This window comes from Pleuronectes platessa, chromosome 5, assembly GCF_947347685.1.
Source record: "Pleuronectes platessa chromosome 5, fPlePla1.1, whole genome shotgun sequence".
Taxonomy (NCBI): Eukaryota; Metazoa; Chordata; class Actinopteri; order Pleuronectiformes; family Pleuronectidae; genus Pleuronectes; species Pleuronectes platessa.
The window spans coordinates 345,652-368,381 of NC_070630.1; the positions used below are offsets into that span (position 1 = coordinate 345,652).

Sequence of the window (22,730 nt, forward strand, 5' to 3'; positions counted from 1 at the left end):
TTGTTTGTTATCTGTTTGTTATCTGTACTCTTATTATGTGTAGTCTGAGTTGTGTACATATTGTGATCTTTTTTATTTGTGCTTCGGCACTGTTACTTTAATTCTGTTTTCCTTTATTGCTGTAACAAGTGAATTTCCCCATTGTGTGGATAAATAAAGAAATCTAATCTAATCTAATCTAATCTAAAACCACATACTGTGTGTTAATGAAAATAAGAGGAAACAGATTATCTGAAAAGAGTAATAAATGTCAATATTAACTGTCACTGCTTCCTCAACGGTGTGCATCACCTCTCGGTTCTCTTACTTGTTGAGCGAACTGATGAATGCGCTGGCCTCCTCTGCTGAATCGAACCTCCTCTCCGCACCGTTGTGAGTGACCCGGAGGCGCGCCGGGTATAGCAGACCATAGCGGATCCCCGGTATTTCGCGGAGCCGGCGACGGACATCATTGAATGCGGCTCGGGCACGAGCCGTCTTCGGGGTATGGTCGGGAAAGACAGAGAAACTCAGCTCTCCGATCTTGATCCGTTGCTGGGTCCTGGCTCGGCGCAATATGTCCACACACTCTGTATGATAGTGTAGACGAGCGATTATGGGGCGAGGGCGCTCTCCGGGCTTCGGCTTCGGCTGGAGAGTACGATGTGCGCGGCCCACGAGAGGCTCCTTCTCCAGGTTAAACGCCTCTTTGAGCAGAGAGGAAACATCTACAGCAGCAGAAAAGGTGGAAAAATCTTCAGGAATTCCCACTAATCGTATGTTATTGCGCCGTGATCTCGCCTCCAAATCCTCGCATTTATTGTCCAGTTTTATCAGCTCAGTTGACAGATGCTCCACTTTAGCCTGTATGGTAGTAATGTCATCGGTGCAGGAGGAGAGCGATGTTTCCATTTCACCTACGGTGTTCTTCAGAGTACGCACCTCAGACTGGATGTTTGTAATGCTGCTGGATAACTCCGACTTCACTGCCTGTAGCTCAGTCTTGATGCTTGACAAGGTCTCGGTCAAAGCAGCTTGAAGCTCAGTTTTGAAAATAGCCGCCATCTCAACACGGAGTGACGAGAGGAGTTCGGCCTTGAAATCGTGTGGCGGAGCGTCACCGGCAACTTCGACCAGGCAGGTGGAGGAGTCACTACGAGGCGGGGATGCAGTGTGTGCAGCAGGCCGCGGCAGTTGTACAGGTGGCTTGGCTTTTGGAGGCATTTTGGTCGGCAAAAAGACGGCTGAAATTCAGAATATGAAGGTGGGAAAAATACACACCGAAGAAAGATGCAGCAGGTGTACCTAAAATAGGATTTTTTAAAAGTTGTTGCAGGAGCTCAGAGAAACACGTGCTACTCCATTAGTCGCAACACCGGAAGTCTCCTCTCCAGCAATTTCTTCCGTGTGTTTGACTACCTGCTTTTGGACTCTGCCTGGATTTACGACTTTGGATTTTGCCTTACCCCTGAATGGACTGTTTGGTAATGGACTTACTTTATTTGCTGTCTCCCGTGATTCTTTTCTGCAACTGAGTCCCAGACTTGTAAAGGACTGTCACACCAAGTCTTCAACCTCAAAGTCTTCATCCTCCGAGTCGTCATCTGACACTTCAAACAATTCCTGGTTTTTAACAGCAGAGTTGATATTGATTGGCTACAGCTGTGCTGACCACACCCCTGCTCTTGAGTCAGTCAGGCTCCAGGTGGTAATGGTGTCCTTTCTGCTCACTGCCAGAGACCCTAGAACACCTATTAGTGTCCTGTCCCCGATTAGCTAGCACTTTTAAACAACTGCATGAGTGGGTGGGGGGTTTAGGAGAGGTGTCTCTATGCCACTCTTTGTTTTGGACCCAAATACATAGCATGGAAAAAACACACTATGGTTTTAATGAATTTCTCTTTTCAAATGCGAAGATAGCGACCTGGATTAGTCGAAAGAACAAAATGGCTGGGGGAGGCTGGGCTGATCCACTGCGCTGTCTGAGGGGTGGACTGATCCACTGTGTGTCTGAGGGGTTTGGTGGCAGCTCGGCTGAGGATTGAACGTGCTTATTTTACACTGACGGACAAGTTGGAGGGTTTCAGGGCTGTGTGGGGGGTGGGACAGGTCCTGTCCTCACTGGGGGACAACCAGTCTCTGGTTTTAACATTTCAACAGAACATCCTGTAACTTTAGGGTTGGTGTGTGATGTGTGTGTGCACGGAATAATTTATCCTTTCTTTTCACATAGTTGAATAATTAAGATTTACTTTGACAATGTGTCATGAATAAAGTTATTCAAAAGTCAAAAGTCTTCTTCTTCTTCTTCTGTTTAATTCTGTCTCTACTTCCTGTGATTGGTCCAAAAGTCCAAACTATCCAACAAAGTGTTTTCACTGCAAAGCAACAGAACCAGGATCAGTTTGATCCAGACCCAGAACTCCTCTTCTGCTCTGAGAGTTGGACCAAGAACCAAATTATGAACGAGTCCTCTCTTTGTAACTGGAGAAAAATCCAATGAATCTAATTTACAGTCAAAGGATAATTCAAATACACAAATATCATAAGAGAATGATAGAAATATGTTTATCAAAAGATCAGCTCATTAGAGTGAACATGTATAATATGTTTCTAAGGTTAAATATGATGTCAACCCATCAGCAAATGTTAGAAATGCATTAGGTCCTATATTGTGTTGTGGATGAGGTCACTCTGTGGACGGCCCCTCAGCCAGAGCAGTTAAAAGAAGAGGTTCCAGAGCTTCAGCTCAGTTTGGACGAGCAGCAGCTGAACGTCACCGTTCACTTCACGTCTGTGGTTTGAAATCAGATCCTCTGTTTTCTAGATGATGTTTTTCTTTACTGAGCCGAGCCTGAATATCATGAATGTGTTGGATTCTGCACACGAGTGTGCGTTTTCTTTTGTTTCCACTTCTTCATGAAGCAAAAGAATCGTGATGAACTCCTCACTGGTTTCTTATTTCACTCTGGCTGCTTATGTGGACTCTGGACTGTTGAGATACTTGTTCTTCACGATGGTCCTGTCCTTGTACTTGTTGATCCTTTGTGCCAACGTGCTGCTGATTGTAGTTATCTGTATGAACAGAAGTCTCCATGAACCTATGTACGTGTTCCTGTGCAGCCTGTTTGTAAATGAACTGTATGGTAGCACAGGGCTGTTTCCTCTGCTCCTGCTCCAGATCCTCTCAGACGTTCACACTATTTCTCGTCCTCTTTGCTTCCTGCAGATCTTCTGTGTTTATTCTTATGCTTGTGTGGAATTCTTTAATTTAGCCGTGATGTCTTATGACCGATACCTGGCCATCTGTTGTCCTCTGCAGTACAACACACGTATGACAACTCAAACAGTTACGATGCTAATTGCTGTCACGTGGTTGTTCCCTTTTCTTGCGATTGTTGTTTTGATATCGTTGACTTCCCCTTTACAGCTGTGTGGAAACATCATTCACAAAGTTTACTGTGGAAACTTCTCTGTGGTCAAACTGTCGTGTTCTGACACCACAGTCAACAACGTCTATGGACTCATCTACACATTTATCTCCATCATCCTTCCTCTGGTTTTAATCCTCTACACGTACGTGAGGATTTTAAAGGTTTGTTTCTCTGGTTCCAAGCAGACGAGGCAAAAAGCCGTCAGCACCTGCACCCCCCACCTGGCCTCGCTGCTCAACTTCTCCTTCGGGGCTTGTTTTCAAATATTACAGAGCAGGTTTGATATGAGCAGTGTCCCACACATGTTGGGTATTCTATTGTCTTTATACTTTCTAACGTGTCAGCCGCTCTTTACTCCCGTACTGTACGGACTGAAAATGTCTAAGATCTGGATCATGTGTAAACGTATGTTGTGTGGAAACATGTAGGTCAGCGGGTAAAAACAATACATGAAGTTCTTTTCTCACGTCATCATTAATGTTGCAGTTTAATGTCTGTGTGGTCAATTGTGTTAATACTACAAAAATGTGTTATTTACAAATACTTTGTTTCATAAAGAGTGAGAATGTTTTTTCTTCTTCACTTGATGTTTGTGTCTAAAGTCAACGACAGAACGTTCGACTGGAACCACGTGAAAAACAAGAAGCAAAATCCACCTTGTAGCCGGGGACACGTTTACTTATCAATAACTCATCTGCTAATTATAAAATAAATGCATGAATAAATTATATGTTAATAAACATTTTATAATAACTTATCATAATAAATCAAAATAGTGAAAATTCAAAAGACGTTCAGCTTCAGAATCAGAAGTTTATTGCAACAGTAAACATTTAAACTTTCATGCATATTTTTTAAATATCTTATTTTGTCCAAGAGTCCAGAAAAGGAATGTTATTTAATAAGATAACAGTATACTTCTGAATAAAACAAATCATCACCTTTGAACCTTTTATTAAATTTTTGATTTGTTTTCTGTGTGTTATTTAAAACCTATTTCTAGGACCGTCTTCTCTCTGTAACATCTCAAACATCATGTCTCAAAAAGACGCAGACGAACGAGTTCTTTGTTCAATCCAGACGTGATTATTGTAACTCCTTATTATCCGGCTCCAGCAGGAAGTCGTTAAAGACTCTGCACTTTGTGCAAAATGCTGTAGCACGTGTCCTGAAGACAACCAGGGACAGAGACCACATGTCTCCTGTGTTAGCTTCACTCCACCAACTTCCTGTTTAGAATTTAAAATCCTCCTCCTCACCTACAAGGCCCTAGATCCTGCTGGTGGATCCTGATCCTGGTCAGCTGACACCATCAGGATCTGTGGAGATCTAATGTTGAAACTTGTAGTTTAAAGTGATTTATAGATTCAACCTTTAAGCTCTGGCCTGATATCTATTGGCTCAGAAAACAACTGGCTTATGACGTCACCTTTGACCCCTTCACTTAGGGTTAGGGTCAAATAACTGGCAACAGCAACGAGCCAGTATCCACCTGGATCACATGAAGGGTGGAAGCCAAGTTGTGGACGACAGCGTTTCCAGCAGCTGTTTGTAAAAAGTGTGACAAAGTGTGAGGGTTTGAAAGCTGAGGAAACAGCTGCAGGAACATGTGGAGGAAGAAGAGGCCAGAATCCATCATGGCTGACAGGTCACAGATTACTGGCTCTGTGCTGCTCCTGATGACACTTGGAGATAAGTGTGGGTAACGGCTCAGCTCCAGTGCGAAGCTGTACTGGTGCAGGTTTACAGAAGCGGACCAGTGCCAGACTGGGGTTTGTGCACTCACACATAAAACTAGTGGCAGAAAAACTAGACTATGGGCAGAAAATTGGGAAGAGATCAGACTGGAAGGTCTCTGGTTCGACTCCACGGAGTGACAACAAAACATACCTGGATGGACAACACCTGGATCTGTTCAAAAGTCCAAGTACATAAGAGATAGAATGAAAAACAGGAGCGCTCTCTCGGTCAGTCCTCTCACAGCGACGTCACTCTGCTGCTGTGGGCGTCACTGACTTAAAGAGTTCAGGTCACAGCCTCGTCTCCGTTCACACTCTCGTGCACTGAAGGTTCTTCACCTCTTTAGCATGAGCTTCTTTTACATCATATCAATCTGCTGATTGTGTGATTGATGGTTTTATAATTTTCTGAACAGTGTAGTTGTTTTACAAACTGAAATGTGGAGGAAAATAAACTCCTCACTGGTTTCTTATTTCACTCTGGCTGCTTATGTGGACTCTGGACTGTTGAGATACTTGTTCTTCACGATGGTCCTGTCCTTGTACTTGTTGATCCTTTGTGCCAACGTGCTGCTGATTGTAGTTATCTGTATGAACAGAAGTCTCCATGAACCTATGTACGTGTTCCTGTGCAGCCTGTTTGTAAATGAACTGTATGGTAGCACAGGGCTGTTTCCTCTGCTCCTGCTCCAGATCCTCTCAGACGTTCACACTGTTTCTCGTCCTCTTTGTTTCCTGCAGATCTTCTGTGTTCACTCTTATGTTTGTATTGGATATTTAAATTTAGCCGTGATGTCTTATGACCGATACCTGGCCATCTGTTATCCTCTGCAGTACAACACACGTATGACAACTCAAACAGTTACGATGCTAATTGCTGTCACGTGGTTGTTCCCTTTTCTTGCGATTGTTGTTTTGATATCGTTGACTTCCCCTTTACAGCTGTGTGGAAACATCATTCACAAAGTTTACTGTGACAATTACTCTGTGGTGAAACTGTCGTGTTCTGACACCACAGTCAACAACGTCTATGGACTCATCTACACATTTATCTCCATCATCCTTCCTCTGGTTTTAATCCTCTACACGTACGTGAGGATTTTAAAGGTTTGTTTCTCTGGTTCCAAGCAGACGAGGCAAAAAGCCGTCAGCACCTGCACCCCCCACCTGGCCTCGCTGCTCAACTTCTCCTTCGGGGTTTGTTTTGAAGTATTACAGAGCAGGTTTAATATGAGCAGTGTTCCTATTATGTTGAGAATATTTTTATCTTTATATTTTCTGACATGTCAGCCGCTGTTCAACCCTGTGATGTACGGACTGAAGATGTCTAAAATCCGTAACCTATATGTCCATCGGGTCTCAGGACAGACACCTTGACATCCAGGACATGCAGCAGCTGTGTAGTGTCCCCCTCCTGCAATTCAAACAACACAGATGTTTATTGTTAACAGTTTGAAAAGATATAAGGACTTGAGAGATTTGCACATTATCAAATATAAAAGGATAATGTATATTATTATCTTGTGGTTCTTGTGGTTTTGGGTTTGTATGTGTGTGTGTGTGTGTGTGTCATTTCCAGCCCTTCATGTGATCCAGGTGGATACTGGCTCGTTGCTGTTGCCAGTTATTTGACCCTAACCCTAAGTGAAGGGATCAAAGGTGACGTCATAGACCAGTTGTTTTCTGAGCCAATAGATATCAGGCCAGAGCTTAAAGGTTCAATCTATACAATGAATGCACTCTGCATTTTCTGTGTATATGTTTCTGCAAACTTTTTCCAGATTCATGTAAGGTCACTGTGACCTTGACCTTTGACCTCTGGTTGCCTTCATCTTTTCCTCTTAATGTTTAATGACATCAATGCCTCCTTGTGCTGCTGTTTTTGTCACGACTTCTCTTACTTGGTCTTTTGTCGTGTATGTTCGTTAGAGTAAAACATGTTGGTATGTGTTTAAAACATAATGACAGGCTTACATTTATCAAGCCTGCCCTCTGGACTCTCAGACATTCTCAGAGAGTCCTCTCTACCTTTTTGGGATGACCTTTGACCTAGGGAGTTGTCTCTGACCAGCTGGTGGATGGATGCAGAGGGAATGTTTTTGACCAAAGTGTCTTCATGTTCAGACACAAAAACGTGCCCTTATTTAGTAAGTCATGGGAGGAGCCAACGTCCCTATATAAATGTGTGTAAAAGCCTCGCACGTCCGATTTTCACCATTTGGCTGTGTGACGTCCCGGCCTGTAATTTCTAGTAATAAACTTTGTTATACTGAAAGTACTAGGTCCTCAGAGTCCTTCCTTCATCATCAACAACTTCTACAACATCATCGACCTCTCGGCTGCATAGAATATACAATACTTTACAGCCGTGTGGAAACATCATTAACAAAGTGTGTTGTGATAACCACTACTATGACATCAGAGTCAATAACATCTATGAACTTGTTGCTGTTTTTGCCGCAGTCTGTGTTCCTGTGTCTGCGAGTCTTTATTTCTACGTGAGGATTTTAAAGGCTTGTCTCTCTGGTTGTAAACAGACGAAACAAAAGGCCGTCAGCTCCTGCACCCCCCACCTGGCCTGGCTCCTCCACTACTTCTTCGGGGTTTGTTTTGAAGTATTACAGAGCAGGTTCAATATGAGCACTTTACCTCATGTGTTGAGAATATTTGTAACTTTGTATTTTCTCACATGTCCGCCGCTCTTTAACTCCATCATGTGCGGTGGGAGTACGCCTGCTGTGTAAGAGTCGGCTCTTCAGTCCCTCCAGCAAAGTGTTTGAATAACAGACAGTAAATGACACTTCACCTGTGTCAGTAATATTATTTGAGTTGATGTTGTATCAAAATGTAGGAAAATAAGTTTGAATGTGTTTGACTGTGACAAACAATGATTTTTTTTTTATTTTTCTTTGTTTTGATTCTTTTTCATTTCTAGAGACTTTACTCAGATACTCTACTCAGATACTCTACTCAGATACTTCACTCAGATACTCTACTCAGATACTTTACTCAGATACTCTACTCAGATACTTTACTCAGATACTCTACTCAGATACTCTACTCAGATACTTTACTCAGATACTCTACTCAGATACTTTACTCAGATACTCTACTCAGATACTCTACTCAGATACTTCACTCAGATACTCTACTCAGATACTTTACTCAGATACTCTACTCAGATACTTGAATCAGATACTCTACTCAGACACTTTACTCAGATACTCTACTCAGATACTCTACTCAGATACTTCACTCAAATACTCTACTCAGACACTTTACTCAGATACTCTACTCAGATACTTGAATCAGATACTCTACTCAGATACTCTACTCAGATACTCTACTCAGATACTCTACTCAGATACTTCACTCAGATACTCTACTCAGACACTTTACTCAGATACTCTACTCAGATACTTGAATCAGATACTCTACTCAGATACTTCACTCAGATACTCTACTCAGACACTTCACTCAGATACTTGAATCAGATACTCTACTCAGATACTTTAATCAGCTCCAGGCCCTGCTCCAGTCCCTGTCCCGAGCCGGAGGGTCCCGATAGACGCAACTCTGGTTCCGGCTATGGAGGTCTTCGCGGTGCCAGATCCAGATCCAGTCCCTGCTCCAGTCCCCACTCTAGTCCCTGTCCCGCACCGGAGGGTCCCGGCAGACGCCACTCTGGTTCCGGCTTTGGAGGTCTTTGCAGTGCCAGATCCAGTCTCTGCTCCAGTCCCCGCTCCAGTCCCTGTCCCGCGCAGGAGGGTCCCGGCAGACGCCACTTTGGTTCCGGCTTCGGAGGTCTTCGCGGTGCCAGCTCCAGTCTCTGCTCCAGTCCCTGTCCTGAGCTGGAGGGTCCCGATAGACGCAACTCTGGTTCCGGCTATGGAGGTCTTCGCGGTGCCAGCTCCAGTCCCTGCTCCAGTCCCTGTCCCGAGCCGGAGGGTCCCGATAGACGCAACTCTGGTTCCGGCGTCGGAGGACCTTGCGGTGCCCGCTCCAGTCCGTGTCCCGTGCCAGAGGGTCCCGGCAGACGCCACTTTGGTTGCGGCTTCAGAGGTCCTCGCGGTGCCAGCTCCAGTCCCTGCTCCAGTCCCTGCTCCAGTCCCTGCCCCGCACCGGAGGGTCCCGGCAGACGCCACCCTGGCTCCGGCATCAGAGGTCCTCACGGCGCCAGCTGCAGTCCCTGCCCCGCACCGGAGGGTCCCGGCAGACGCCACCCTGGTTCCGGCGTCGGAGGTCTTCGCGGTGCCAGCTCCAGTCCCTGCTCCTGTCCACGCTCCAGTCCCTGTCCCACGCCGGAGGGTCCCGGCAGACGCCACTCTGGTTCCGGCGTCTCCCCCACGTCCGGGGCTGAGGTCCGAGCTCTTGCCCTCTGCCCCTGACCGGTCTTCGGGCCGCCCTTCTGAGGAGCTCCCTTGCTTGGCTCCTGACCGGCTTCTGGGCCGTCCACCAGAGCCCTTGTTCTCTGCCCTTGAGCGGCCAGGGTGCCATCTTCCTGAGCCTCAGAACATAATAATCAAAAGATACAGATACTTTAATTACAAAAGGATTTATTAAAAAGGGAAATAAAGTTAATGTTATTCAATGATTCTTCATTTAACAAACTCCAATATTTCAAAGATGACAACAGCAGCAGCACTTATCACAATTTAGAACACAGGTCTGTAAAATATTTATTTTTCTTTGTTTTGTTTCTTTTTCATTTCTAGAGACTTTGAGACTTTACTCAGATACTCTACTCACATACTCTACTCAGATATTTTACTCAGATACTTTACTCAGATACTTTACTCCGAGACTTTACTCAGATACTTTAGATGTAAAGATTATTATTAGTGATATTTATTACTAAAATCTGTTGCATATTTCACAGCTACACAGTCAGTGACATTAGAACATTCAGTAGCATCCACTTGTTTTCTGTTGTTGGTCGAACTGATCCAATCATTTGAAGGAACTTTTCCACTGAACAGACTTTGACACAAGGTGCAAATCTTATTCATGTTCAGTCCGTACAGTACGGGAGTAAAGAGCAGCAGACATGTTAGAAAGTACAAGGATAAACAAATTATGAAGGAAATTATGTTGTGTAAGCTGTTCATATTAAATCTGCTCTGCACAATTTCAAATGAACAACCAAAGGAGAAGTTGAGCAGCGAGGCCAGGTGGGGGGTGCAGGTGCTGACGGCTTTTTGCCTCGTCTGCTTGGAACCAGAGAAACAAACCTTTAAAATCCTCACGTACGTGTAGAGGATTAAAACCAGAGGAAGGATGATGGAGATAAATGTGTAGATGAGTCCATAGACGTTGTTGACTGTGGTGTCAGAACACGACAGTTTGACCACAGAGAAGTTTCCACAGTAAACTTTGTGAATGATGTTTCCACACAGCTGTAAAGGGGAAGTCAACGATATCAAAACAACAATCGCAAGAAAAGGGAACAACCACGTGACAGCAATTAGCATCGTAACTGTTTGAGTTGTCATACGTGTGTTGTACTGCAGAGGACAACAGATGGCCAGGTATTGGTCATAAGACATCACGGCTAAATTCAATTGATGCCTTTATTTCTATCGAACTGGATTAATGCACTTTTCACAGGTGCCCATAGAAAACAAGAGAGACTCATTCAGAACTCTGCAGCTCGTTTACCAAAGAGGACCAAACCAAACAGGACAGACTTCCAGGTTCTCCTCCTCACACTCTGAATGGACCCGGTTGCACAGCTGCCTCTCTCAGGACACTGAGAACATCTGCAGCAAATCTATCAGAGATTCCAGCCCAAAGAAAATCTGAGACGCAAACTGTGGATCAGACTCGATATCAGAGAAGTTGGTTCAGTAAACGTCTTTAAAGCATTTATCTTTACTTCACACTTCAACTAGATCTAACACTCCTGTGCTCTTATATTGATATCATTTTCTTCCTTTCCTGTTTATGCATTTTTTTAATCAGATTGACTTTTATTTTAAATATATTTCCTTTAAATGTAATTTTACATGTTCCTATGTTTCTTAATATCTCTTCTCTTGTCATTTGAATTACGTTTTAACATGTTTTGATTTCTTATCTCTACTGTATATAATGCATTTCTTGTATGGAAGGTTCTGTATTAATAAAGTTTATTTATTCACGTGATCTGGTTAGTTTTGGTTTCACATTGTAATTTAGGAACTAAAGAATTGGTATTGTGGTTTTAGCAAATCAAACAATCTGTCACCACAGGTCGATCAAAGAGTGACCAGAAGTATCTTCTTACTTTCAATCCCCCCCCTGGCACATAGTCAGTGTCAATTATCAATTCAATGCATCAGTGAAGGAAACATTTGGACCTTTATTGTGAAGTTAAGAGGTCAGCATGAGGCCCTGAGCCGGGTCACAACGAGCAGCTGATCCACTGTGTGCAGGGACGCTGGTCACTCCCAGGACAAGGGTCCCAAACATAAACTTTAGAAATTATATTTAGGTTCACTGGAAATAACTCCTCTCAAGGTGTAGCTGCTTCCGAGGAAACAACTGTGTGACGTGGTGACACAAAGTGTAACTGTGGCTGGAGCTTGTGATGGATGAGAGCTTCTACACAGAGACTCTGTGACCTTTAAACAGACATTTACACGGGATCCGCAGTTTTGACATTTGCATTCTAAACATGACGGGATTCAACAGAAACTGCAGCACCGAGAAATACAAGGACCAGATGAGCCTGAGCACTTTGGGAAGATGGCTCATATCAAACCTGCTCTGCATTATTTCAAACAAACAGCCGAAAGAGAAGTTGAGCAGCGACACCAGGTGGGGGGTGCAGGTACTGACGGCTTTCTGCCTCGTCTGTTTGGAACCAGAGAAACAAACTTTGAGAATCTTCGTGTAGGAGAACAGGATCGGAAGCAGAGGAACTAAGACGGTCAGAACAACTCCAAACAGTCCGTAGATGTTGTTCACTGTGGTGTCGGAACACGCTAACTTCACCACAAGGAAGTTATGACAATACAAATTATTTAAGATGTTTCCACATAGAGGCAAACGGATGGTTAACGATAAAGTAACTAAGCATTTCACAGATGAATACACCCAGAGCACAGTAATGAAGGTGACTGCTTTGTTCACCGTCATACGTGTGTTGTACTGCAGAGGACAACAGATGGCCAGATATCTGTCGTACGACATCACGGCTAAATTACAAAACTCCAGATTCGCATACGTGAACAAACAGAAGATCTGCAGGAAGCAAAGAGGACGAGAAACAGTGTGAACGTCTGAGAGGATCTGGAGCAGGAGGAGAGGAAACAGCCCTGTGCTACCATACAGTTCATTTACAAACAGGCTGCACAGGAACACGTACATAGGTTCATGGAGACTTCTGTTCATACAGATAACTACAATCAGAGACGTGTTGGAAATCAGGATGAACACGTAAATCACTGCAGTCAACATGAAGAACAAGTATCTCAAAGTTCCCACAGGTAAATAAGCTTCAAGAACAAAGTAAGATGAAGTTGAATTCATCGTGAGGAAATGATGAAACTTTTCATTCTCATCGTTTTGTCCAAAACAAAAACTTGCTCAGAAACATTATGAAGTTACTTTTTTTGTTGTAAATATTCAGACAGAAACTTGTCGTCCTAAGATATAAGATAACAAGTCCTCTGTTCGTCCAGAAGAAGAAGACATCACATGAGTAGCCTGCAGTACTTGTGTGTCTGTGTCTCTTTTCTGAAGACGTCCAACACATTTGTCCATTTTATTACCACACGACTATTGACCGCTGATTGGCACATACATGAACTGAGTCTCCGCCTCCTCCTCCAGCGCCTCCCTGTGGCGAGACTTTTCATATCAAACCATTTTACTGTTGAGTGACAGCTTGAGTTTTTAAATCTGATCTGTTCAAACCTGTGAACTCTCAGGTTCAGTGTACGAGCTGATGGGTTCAGGGGCCCCCCTGAAGTCGGGCCCCTCTGTTAGTGATGGGGCCCATGAAGTCAGGCCCCTCTGTCAGTGATGGAGCCCCTGAAGTCGGGCCCCTCTGTCAGAGACGGGGCCCCTGAAGTCGGGCCCCTCTGTCAGTGATGGAGCCTCTGAAGTCGGGCCCCTCTGTCAGTGACGGATCCCTGAAGTCGGGCCCCTCTGTCAGTGATGGAGCCTCTGAAGTCGGGCCCCTCTGTCAGTGATTGGTCCCTGAAGTCGGGCCCCTCTGTTAGAGAAGGGTCTCTGAAGTCGGCCCTCTCTGTCAGTGACAGGGCCGCCCCTGAAGTCGGGCCCCTCTGTCAGTGATGGGGCCGCCCCTGAAGTCGTGCCCCTCTGTCAGTAACGGGGCCGCCCCTGAAGTCTGGCCTCTCTGTCAGAAAAAGGTCCCTGAAGTCGGGCCCCTCTGTCAGCGAGGGGGCCCCTGAAGTCGGACCCCTCTGTCAGCGAGGGGGCCCCTGAAGTCGGACCCCTCTGTCAGTGACGGGTTCCCTAAAGTCGAGCCCCTCTGTCAGAGAAAGGTCACTGCAGTTTGGCCCCTCTGTCAGTGACGGGTCCCTGAAGTCGGACCCCTCTGTCAGTGAGGGGGCCCCTGAAGTCGGGCCCCTCTGTTAGAGAAGGGTCTCTGAAGTCGGCCCTCTCTGTCAGTGACAGGGCCGCCCCTGAAGTCGGGCCCCTCTGTCAGTGATGGTGCCGCCCCTGAAGTCGTGCCCCTCTGTCAGTAACGGGGCCGCCCCTGAAGTCTGGCCTCTCTGTCAGAAAAAGGTCCCTGAAGTCGGGCCCCTCTGTCAGCGAGGGGGCCCCTGAAGTCGGACCCCTCTGTCAGTGACGGGTTCCCTAAAGTCGAGCCCCTCTGTCAGAGAAAGGTCACTGCAGTCGGGCCCCTCTCTTACTGATGGGGCCCATGATGTCTGGCCCCTCTGTCAGTGACGGGTCCCTGAAGTCGGACCCCTCTGTCAGTGAGGGGGCCCCTGAAGTCGGGCCCCTCTGTCAGTGATTGGTCCCTGAAGTCGGGCCCCTCTGTTAGAGACAGTAACTTTGTGTCTTTGAAGTTGAACAGTTGGTTTCACTTGTTGTCTTTGATCCTAATAAGGATAGTTGTTAGTAAACAGCTTGGTGAAGGACACAGGTCATTATCCGTCCTGTGAGGACTCTGGTTGGTCTCTGTGGGCTCTGTGTCTCGTGTGAAGACACCTCAGGGACAAACATGTTGATGAGCTGCAGTGACCTTTGATCTGAGGGACATTCGCAGCCTCTGTGGGATCAACTTCAGCAGAGTTCACTTTAATAACAATAATCAACAAGTTCCATGAACAGGAGAAGAAGAAGAAGAAGAAGAAGATTCCGACTGTCGACCCCAGGTCTACCTGCTACTGCCATCCGACCTTTGCAGCTCATCCAACATGCTGCAGCTCGACTGGTTTTTAACCAACCGAAATTCACTCATACTACTCCGCTCCTCCGCCCCCTTCACTGGTTACCAGTGGCCGCTCGCATCCGGTTCAAAACACTAGTACTTGCGTACCATGCTGTGAACAGATCAGGTCCAGTCTACATTCAGGACCTGGTCAAACGTTACACCCCAGCTCGTTCACTCCGCTCTGCCTCGGCTAATCGGCTCGTTGCTCCCTCACTGCTAAACACTCATCCAAATCACGACTGTTTGCTGTCCCGGCTCCTAAATGGTGGAATGAGCTCCCCATCGACATCCGGACATATGAAAGATTACACATCTTCCGCCGAAAACTAAAAACACACGTCTTCCGACTCTACCTTGAATGAAGGAAAAAAAAAACAAAAAAAAAACAAAAAACACACTAACAACTCTTTGAAACTAACACTTTTAGTAGCACTTAAATGGCACTTACTTATAGCACTTTGTAGTTTCGTTTTATTTTGAAGAAATTGTACTTTCTTGATTCTTGTTGTCCTGGGTCTGTACCTCCGGGGTTGATGCACTTATTGTAAGTCGCTTTGGATAAAAGCGTCAGCTAAATTAAATGTAATGTAATGTAAATGTAATTTCACAATAAAAGTTTAGTCCAATTATGTTTAGAAGGAGTTATTAACAGTAAATTCCATTTATATTCCTGGTGACATATGATACTTATACATACGACTTCAAAACTTATACATAATGATAAAAGCGTCGGCTAAATGGAAAGTAATGTAATTATAACACCAGGACATGAACTAAGAAAACATTCTGGAGTCCAGAGTCCAGATCCATGACTCGGTCCACAAAAGCAATTCTTTATTATTGATATTATTATCAATTATTTCTTAACCAAAACAGTCCATCTCATCTGAACGTGTTGGGTTCACTTAATGAGCAGCTTCATTATTGATCCAGATTTGATCAGATGAAGATTCATTAGGAACTGAAGCAGTTTAACACAAACAACGTTTAATCAAAGCTGGACTTTGATTTTAAAACTTTTTCTGACACAAGATATAATTTGATTGGTTTCTTTTTTCAGAAAAGTAAAGGAACAGTTTCATTCATGTTTTTTTAACATCTAACTACCTTTAGAGAACATATTTAAGAATTGTTTGAGTATCATAATGTAATATTACAATAATTAAAACTGATAAAATATGTTTTGACACCAGCCGGCTGATCTAAAAACTAAAACTTGTCATTTATCAACTTCCACATTGAGAAACTGCAGGAAAACAAACATTAGGTTTCAACGTCATTTTCCTTCACCTCAAAACACATTTGTTCTTTTCTTTGGACTCTGCTGAGTTTCCATCATACTCTCTGCCGAGTTCCCATCATGCTCTTTGCCTAGTTCCCATCATGCTCTCTGCTGAATTCCCATCATGCTCTCTGCCGAGTTCCCATCATGCTCTCTGCTGAGTTCCCATCATGCGCTCTGCCGAGTTCCCATCATGCTCTCTGCCTAGTTCCCATCATGCTCTTTGCCTAGTTCCCATCGTGCTCTCTGCCTAGTTCCCATCGTGCTATCTGCCGAGATCCCATCATGCTCTCTGCCAAGTTCCCATCATGCTGGTGACTGGTGGCCCGTTATTGAATTATGGCTAAAAGATCGCCCTTGAGTGAGTCATTTTGTCCCGTACCTCGTGGAGGTGCAGCACAGAGTAAATAGATTCGGCAAGCCTCAAGCCCCATCCATGGACCTGTATATGGGGAGCCGTTTGGCTCTGGGTGGACCCCGGAGCCTGCAAAAGATGTCTGCTATGGGGGGCAGATGCAGAAAAACCCTCACCTCTACAGCCTGCTCAGAGGAGCCAGCCTCATCCGCTTACCTGTACCTGCGGGGCTGTTGGGCTCTTGGGGGACCCTGCAGCATCCAAAAGGCTTCTGGTGTGGGTGGTGGACGTTGGAGAGGGGGCATCCACAGCAGAAGCCTCTCTCTTCAGCAGTCTGCTCAGAGGCACCAGGATCCTCCAGTCCCCACTCCAGTCCCTATCCCACGCAGGAGGATCCCGGCAGACGCCACTCTGGTTCCGGCGTCGAAGGTCCTCACGGTGCCAGCTCCAGTCCCTGATCCAGTCCCCGCTCCAGTCCCTGTCCCGCGCCGGAGGGTGCCGGCAGACACCACTCTGGTTCCGGCTTCGGAGGTCTTTGCGGTGCCAGCTCCAATTCCTGCTCCAGTCCCCGCTCCAGTCCCTGTTCCCCGCCGGAGTTTCCCGGCAGACGCCACTCTGGTTCCGGCGTCGGAGGTCCTCATGGTGCCAGCTCCAGTCCCCGCTCCAGTCCCCGCTCCAGTCCCCGCTCCAGTCCCTGTCCCGCGCCGGAGGGTCCCGGCAGACGCCACTCTGGTTCCAGCTTCGGAGGTCCTCGCGGTGCCAGCTCCAGTCCCTGTCCCGCGCCGGAGGGTCCCGGCAGATGCCACCCTGGTTCCGGCGTCGGAGGTCCTCATGGTGCCAGCTCCAGTCCCCGCTCCAGTCCCCGCTCCAGTCCCCGCTCCAGTCCCTGTCCCGCGCCGGAGGGTCCCGGCAGACGCCACTCTGGTTCCAGCTTCGGAGGTCCTCGCGGTGCCAGCTCCAGTCCCTGTCCCGCGCTGGAGGGTCCCGGCAGATGCCACCCTGGTTCCGGCGTCGGAGGTCCTCATGGTGCCAGCTCCAGTCCCCGCTCCAGTCCCCGCTCCAGTCCCCGCTCCAGTCCCTGTCCCGCGCCGGAGGGTCCCGGCAGACGCCACTCTGGTTCCAGCTTCGGAGGTCCTCGCGGTGCCAGCTCTAGTCCCTGTCCCGCGCCGGAGGGTCCCGGCAGACGCCACTCTGGTTCCGGCGTCGGATGTCCTCGCGGTGCCAGCTCCAGTCCCTGTCCCACGCCGGAGGGTCCCGGCAGACGCCACCCTGGTTCCGGCGTCGGAGGTCCTCATGGTCCCCGCTCCAGTCCCCGCTCCAGTCCCCGCTCCAGTCCCCGCTCCAGTCCCCGCTCCAGTCCCTGTCCCGCGCCGGAGGGTCCCGGCAGACGGCACATTGGTTCCGGCTTCGGAGGTCCTCGCGGTGCCAGTTCCTGTTCCTGCCCCACGTCCGGGGCTGAGGTCCGAGCTCTTGCCCTCTGCCCCTGACCGGCCTCCGGGCCGTCCACCGGAGCCCTTGTTCCCTGCCCTTGAGCGGCCACGATGCGGCCCTCCCGAGCCTGGGAACTCTGTTTTTTTTTGGGGCCGTCTAGTATCCGGCCCTTTAGAGGGGGGGTTCTGTAACGATCTGGCACTTTACTCTATGTTTAAGCTTAATTGTAAAAGTGTTTTCTGTTTTAGTAAATCTCTGTTGTGGGTGTTCTAGTTGTTTTCATTTTGCACACTCTGTTTCTGTTTCCTGTTTTATTTTGTAGTCTCTGTTCCTTGTGTGTTGTTTCTGTCTTCACTTCCTGTGTCTGATTGTCAGCCCAGTCAACCCGGGGTGACCAGATTGTGGACAATTGCTACTCCCAATCACTGAACAGCTACAAACCCCTCCCCCGCTCCGCTTTTGGGAAGTCGGATCAGACTTTACTCAGATACTCTACTCAGATACTTTACTCAGATACTTTACTCAGATACTTTACTCAGATACTTTACTCAGATACTCTACTCAGCTACTTTACCCAGATACTTTACTCAGATACTTTACTCAGATACTCTACTCAGATACTTTACTCAGATACTCTACTCAGATACTTTACTCAGATACTTTACTCAGATACTTTACTCAGAGACTTTACTCAGATACTCTACTCAGATACTTTACTTAGATACTTTACTCAGATACTCTACTCAGATACTCTACTAAGAGACTTTACTCAGATACTTTAGATGTAAAGATTATTATTAGTGATATTTTATTACTAAAATCTGTTGCATATTTCACAGCTACACAGTCAGTGACATTAGAACATTCAGTAGCATCCACTTGTTTTCTGTTGTTGGTCAAACTGATCCAATCATTTGAAGGAACTTTTCCACTGAACAGACTTTGACACAAGGTGCAAATCTTAGTCATGTTCAGTCCGTACAGTACGGGAGTAAAGAGCAGCAGACATGTTAGAAAGTACAAGGATAAACAAATTATGAAGGAAATTATGTTGTGTAAGCTGTTCATATTAAATCTGCTCTGCACAATTTCAAATGAACAACCAAAGGAGAAGTTGAGCAGCGAGGCCAGGTGGGGGGTGCAGGTGCTGACGGCTTTTTGCCTCGTCTGCTTGGAACCAGAGAAACAAACCTTTAAAATCCTCACGTACGTGTAGAGGATTAAAACCAGAGGAAGGATGATGGAGATAAATGTGTAGATGAGTCCATAGACGTTGTTGACTGTGGTGTCAGAACACGACAGTTTGACCACAGAGAAGTTTCCACAGTAAACTTTGTGAATGATGTTTCCACACAGCTGTAAAGGGGAAGTCAACGATATCAAAACAACAATCGCAAGAAAAGGGAACAACCACGTGACAGCAATTAGCATCGTAACTGTTTGAGTTGTCATACGTGTGTTTTACTGCAGAGGATAACAGATGGCCAGGTATCGGTCATAAGACATCACGGCTAAATTCAATTGATGCCTTTATTTCTATCGAACTGGATTAATGCACTTTTCACAGGTGCCCATAGAAAACAAGAGAGACTCATCAGAATTGGTATTGTGGTTTTAGCAAATCAAACAATCTGTCACCACAGGTCGATCAAAGAGTGACCAGAAGTATCTTCTTACTTTCAATCCCCCCCCGGCACAAAGTCAGTGTCAATTATCAATTCAATGCATCAGTGAAGGAAACATTTGGACCTTTATTGTGAAGTTAAGAGGTCAGCATGAGGCCCTGAGCCGGGTCACAACGAGCAGCTGATCCACTGTGTGCAGGGACGCTGGTCACTCCCAGGACAAGGGTCCCAAACATAAACTTTAGAAATTATATTTAGGTTCACTGGAAATAACTCCTCTCAAGGTGTAGCTGCTTCCGAGGAAACAACTGTGTGACGTGGTGACACAAAGTGTAACTGTGGCTGGAGCTTGTGATGGATGAGAGCTTCTACACAGAGACTCTGTGACCTTTAAACAGACATTTACACGGGATCCGCAGTTTTGACATTTGCATTCTAAACATGACGGGATTCAACAGAAACTGCAGCACCGAGAAATACAAGGACCAGATGAGCCTGAGCACTTTGGGAAGATGGCTCATATCAAACCTGCTCTGCATTATTTCAAACAAACAGCCGAAAGAGAAGTTGAGCAGCGACACCAGGTGGGGGGTGCAGGTACTGACGGCTTTCTGTCTCGTCTGTTTGGAACCAGAGAAACAAACTTTGAGAATCTTCGTGTAGGAGAACAGGATCGGAAGCAGAGGAACTAGGACGGTTATAAAAACAATGAACAGTCCGTAGATGTTGTTCACTGTGGTGTCGGAACACGCTAACTTCACCACAAGGAAGTTTTGACAATACAAACTGTCCAAGACGTTTCCACATAGAGGCAAACGGATGGTTAACGATAAAGTAACTAAGCATTTCACAGATGAATACACCCAGAGCACAGTAATGAAGGTGACTGCTTTGTTCACCGTCATACGTGTGTTGTACTGCAGAGGACAACAGATGGCCAGATATCTGTCGTACGACATCACGGCTAAATTACAAAACTCCAGATTCGCATACGTGAACAAACAGAAGATCTGCAGGAAGCAAAGAGGACGAGAAACAGTGTGAACGTCTGAGAGGATCTGGAGCAGGAGGAGAGGAAACAGCCCTGTGCTACCATACAGTTCATTTACAAACAGGCTGCACAGGAACACGTACATAGGTTCATGGAGACTTCTGTTCATACAGATAACTACAATCAGAGACGTGTTGGAAATCAGGATGAACACGTAAATCACTGCAGTCAACATGAAGAACAAGTATCTCAAAGTTCCCACAGGTAAATAAGCTTCAAGAACAAAGTAAGATGAAGTTGAATTCATCGTGAGGAAATGATGAAACTTTTCATTCTCATCGTTTTGTCCAAAACAAAAACTTGCTCAGAAACATTATGAAGTTACTTTTTTTGTTGTAAATATTCAGACAGAAACTTGTCGTCCTAAGATATAAGATAACAAGTCCTCTGTTCGTCCAGAAGAAGAAGACATCACATGAGTAGCCTGCAGTACTTGTGTGTCTGTGTCTCTTTTCTGAAGACGTCCAACACATTTGTCCATTTTATTACCACACGACTATTGACCGCTGATTGGCACATACATGAACTGAGTCTCCGCCTCCTCCTCCAGCGCCTCCCTGTGGCGAGACTTTTCATATCAAACCATTTTACTGTTGAGTGACAGCTTGAGTTTTTAAATCTGATCTGTTCAAACCTGTGAACTCTCTCCCTCTGTTAGAGAAGGGTCTCTGAAGTCGGCCCTCTCTGTCAGTGACAGGGCCGCCCCTGAAGTCGGGCCCCTTTGTCAGTGATGGGGCCGCCCCTGAAGTCGTGCCCCTCTGTCAGTAACGGGGCCGCCCCTGAAGTCTGGCCTCTCTGTCAGAAAAAGGTCCCTGAAGTCGGGCCCCTCTGTCAGCGAGGGGGCCCCTGAAGTCGGGCCCCTCTGTTAGTGATGGGGCCCCTGAAGTCGGGCCCCTCTGTTAGAGAAGGGTCTCTGAAGTCGGCCCTCTCTGTCAGTGACGGGTTCCTGAAGTCGGGCACAGCTGTCAGTGACGGGTTCCTGAAGTCGGGCCCCTCTGTTAGAAAATGGTCTCTGAAGTCGGCCCTCTCTGTCAGTGATGGAGCCGCCCCTGAAGTCGGGCCCCTCTGTCAGTGATGGGACCGCCCCTGAAGTCGGGCCCCTCTGTCAGTGAGGGGTTCCTGAAGTCGGGGCCCTCTGTCAGTGACGGAGCCCCTGAAGTCGGGCCCATCTGTCAGTGACGGATCCCTGAAGTCGGGCCCCTCTGTCAGTGATGGAGCCTCTGAAGTCGGGCCCCTCTGTCAGTGATTGGTCCCTGAAGTCGGGCCCCTCTGTTAGAGAAGGGTCTCTGAAGTCGGCCCTCTCTGTCAGTGACAGGGCCGCCCCTGAAGTCGGGCCCCTTTGTCAGTGATGGGGCCGCCCCTGAAGTCTGGCCTCTCTGTCAGAAAAAGGTCCCTGAAGTCGGGCCCCTCTGTCAGCGAGGGGGCCCCTGAATTCGGACCCTTCTGTCAGCGAGGGGGCCCCTGAAGGCAGGCCCCTCTGTCAGTGAGGGGTTCCTGAAGTCGGGCCCCGCTGTCAGTGACGGGGCCGCCCCTGAAGTCGGGCCCCTCTGTTAGTGACGGGGCCCCTGAAGTCGGGCCCCTCTGTTAGTGATGGGGCCCCTGAAGTCGGGCCCCTCTGTCAGTGATGGAGCCTCTGAAGTCGGGCCCCTCTGTCAGTGACCGATCCCTGAAGTCGGGCCCCTCTGTTAGAGAAGGGTCTCTGAAGTCGGCCCTCTCTGTCAGTGACGGGTTCCTGAAGTCGGGCACCGCTGTCAGTGACGGGTTCCTGAAGTCGGCCCTCTTTGTCAGTGACGGATCCCTGAAGTCGGGCCCCTCTGTCAGTGATGGAGCCTCTGAAGTCGGCCCTCTCTGTCAGTGACGGATCCCTGAAGTCGGCCCTCTTTGTCAGTGACGGATCCCTGAAGTCGGGCCCCTCTGTCAGTGATGGAGCCTCTGAAGTCGGGCCCCTCTGTCAGTGACGGAGCCCCTGAAGTCGGGCCCCTCTGTTAGAGAAGGGTCTCTGAAGTCGGCCCTCTCTGTCAGTGATGGGGCCGCCCCTGAAGTCGGGCCCCTCTGTCAGTGATGGGTCCCTGAAGTCGGGCCCCTCTGTTAGAGACAGTAACTTTGTGTCTTTGAAGTTGAACAGTTGGTTTCACTTTGATGTGTCTTTGATCCTAATAAGGATAGTTGTTAGTAAACAGCTTGGTGAAGGACACAGGTCATTATCCGTCCTGTGAGGACTCTGGTTGGTCTCTGTGGGCTCTGTGTCTCGTGTGAAGACACCTCAGGGACAAACATGTTGATGAGCTGCAGTGACCTTTGACCTGAGGGACAGTCGCAGCCTCTGTGGGATCAACTTCAGCAGAGTTCACTTTAATAACAATAATCAACAAGTTCCATGAACAGGAGAAGAAGAAGAAGAAGAAGAAGATTCCGACTGTCGACCTCATTCACAATAAAACTT

The 22,730-nt window shown here is 47.0% G+C and overlaps 6 protein-coding genes across 6 annotated transcripts; 2 read left to right on the top strand and 4 right to left on the bottom strand.

The window, feature by feature from the left end:
• The first annotated feature begins 2,911 nt into the window (after window positions 1-2,911).
• Window positions 2,912-3,841, top strand: LOC128440539 (olfactory receptor 11A1-like). Its single transcript, XM_053423284.1, has one exon. The coding sequence runs from the start codon at window positions 2,918-2,920 to the stop codon at window positions 3,839-3,841; it is 924 nt and encodes a 307-aa protein (XP_053279259.1). The 5' UTR covers window positions 2,912-2,917.
• A 1,749-nt stretch (window positions 3,842-5,590) lies between these two features.
• On the top strand, window positions 5,591-7,936 carry LOC128440353 (olfactory receptor 11A1-like). Its single transcript, XM_053423041.1, has 2 exons — window positions 5,591-6,488; window positions 7,881-7,936. Exons 1-2 carry the CDS (start codon window positions 5,591-5,593, stop codon window positions 7,934-7,936), a joined length of 954 nt encoding a protein of 317 aa, XP_053279016.1.
• Window positions 7,937-8,738: 802 nt separating this feature from the next.
• LOC128440354 (olfactory receptor 8J1-like) lies at window positions 8,739-10,707 on the bottom strand (the record flags this gene model as incomplete). The annotated part of the gene is made up of 3 exons (XM_053423042.1): window positions 8,739-9,003; window positions 9,478-9,653; window positions 10,117-10,707. Coding segments are annotated over 3 exons (1,032 nt in total), but the record flags the coding sequence as incomplete, so codon positions are not given.
• A 1,027-nt stretch (window positions 10,708-11,734) lies between these two features.
• Window positions 11,735-12,664, bottom strand: LOC128440355 (olfactory receptor 1509-like). The gene has a single exon (XM_053423043.1). It carries the CDS (start codon window positions 12,662-12,664, stop codon window positions 11,735-11,737), a length of 930 nt encoding a protein of 309 aa, XP_053279018.1.
• A 4,807-nt stretch (window positions 12,665-17,471) lies between these two features.
• On the bottom strand, window positions 17,472-19,126 carry LOC128440356 (olfactory receptor 52N5-like; the record flags this gene model as incomplete). The annotated part of the gene is given in 2 exon segments (XM_053423044.1): window positions 17,472-17,780; window positions 18,536-19,126. Coding segments are annotated over 2 exon segments (900 nt in total), but the record flags the coding sequence as incomplete, so codon positions are not given.
• A 478-nt stretch (window positions 19,127-19,604) lies between these two features.
• On the bottom strand, window positions 19,605-20,534 carry LOC128440357 (olfactory receptor 1509-like). Its single transcript, XM_053423045.1, has one exon. The coding sequence runs from the start codon at window positions 20,532-20,534 to the stop codon at window positions 19,605-19,607; it is 930 nt and encodes a 309-aa protein (XP_053279020.1).
• Between the last annotated feature and the right edge of the window lie 2,196 nt (window positions 20,535-22,730).

Coding starts and splice junctions, on each gene's coding strand:
- LOC128440539 (XM_053423284.1), top strand. CDS start 2,918: ATGAACTCCTCACTGGTTTCTTATTTCACTCTGGCTGCTTATGTGGAC.
- LOC128440353 (XM_053423041.1), top strand. CDS start 5,591: ATGTGGAGGAAAATAAACTCCTCACTGGTTTCTTATTTCACTCTGGCT. Junction 6,489..7,880: donor ACTGAAGATGTCTAAAATCC/GTAACCTATATG, acceptor GTGCGGTGGGAG/TACGCCTGCTGTGTAAGAGT.
- LOC128440355 (XM_053423043.1), bottom strand. CDS start 12,664: ATGAATTCAACTTCATCTTACTTTGTTCTTGAAGCTTATTTACCTGTG.
- LOC128440357 (XM_053423045.1), bottom strand. CDS start 20,534: ATGAATTCAACTTCATCTTACTTTGTTCTTGAAGCTTATTTACCTGTG.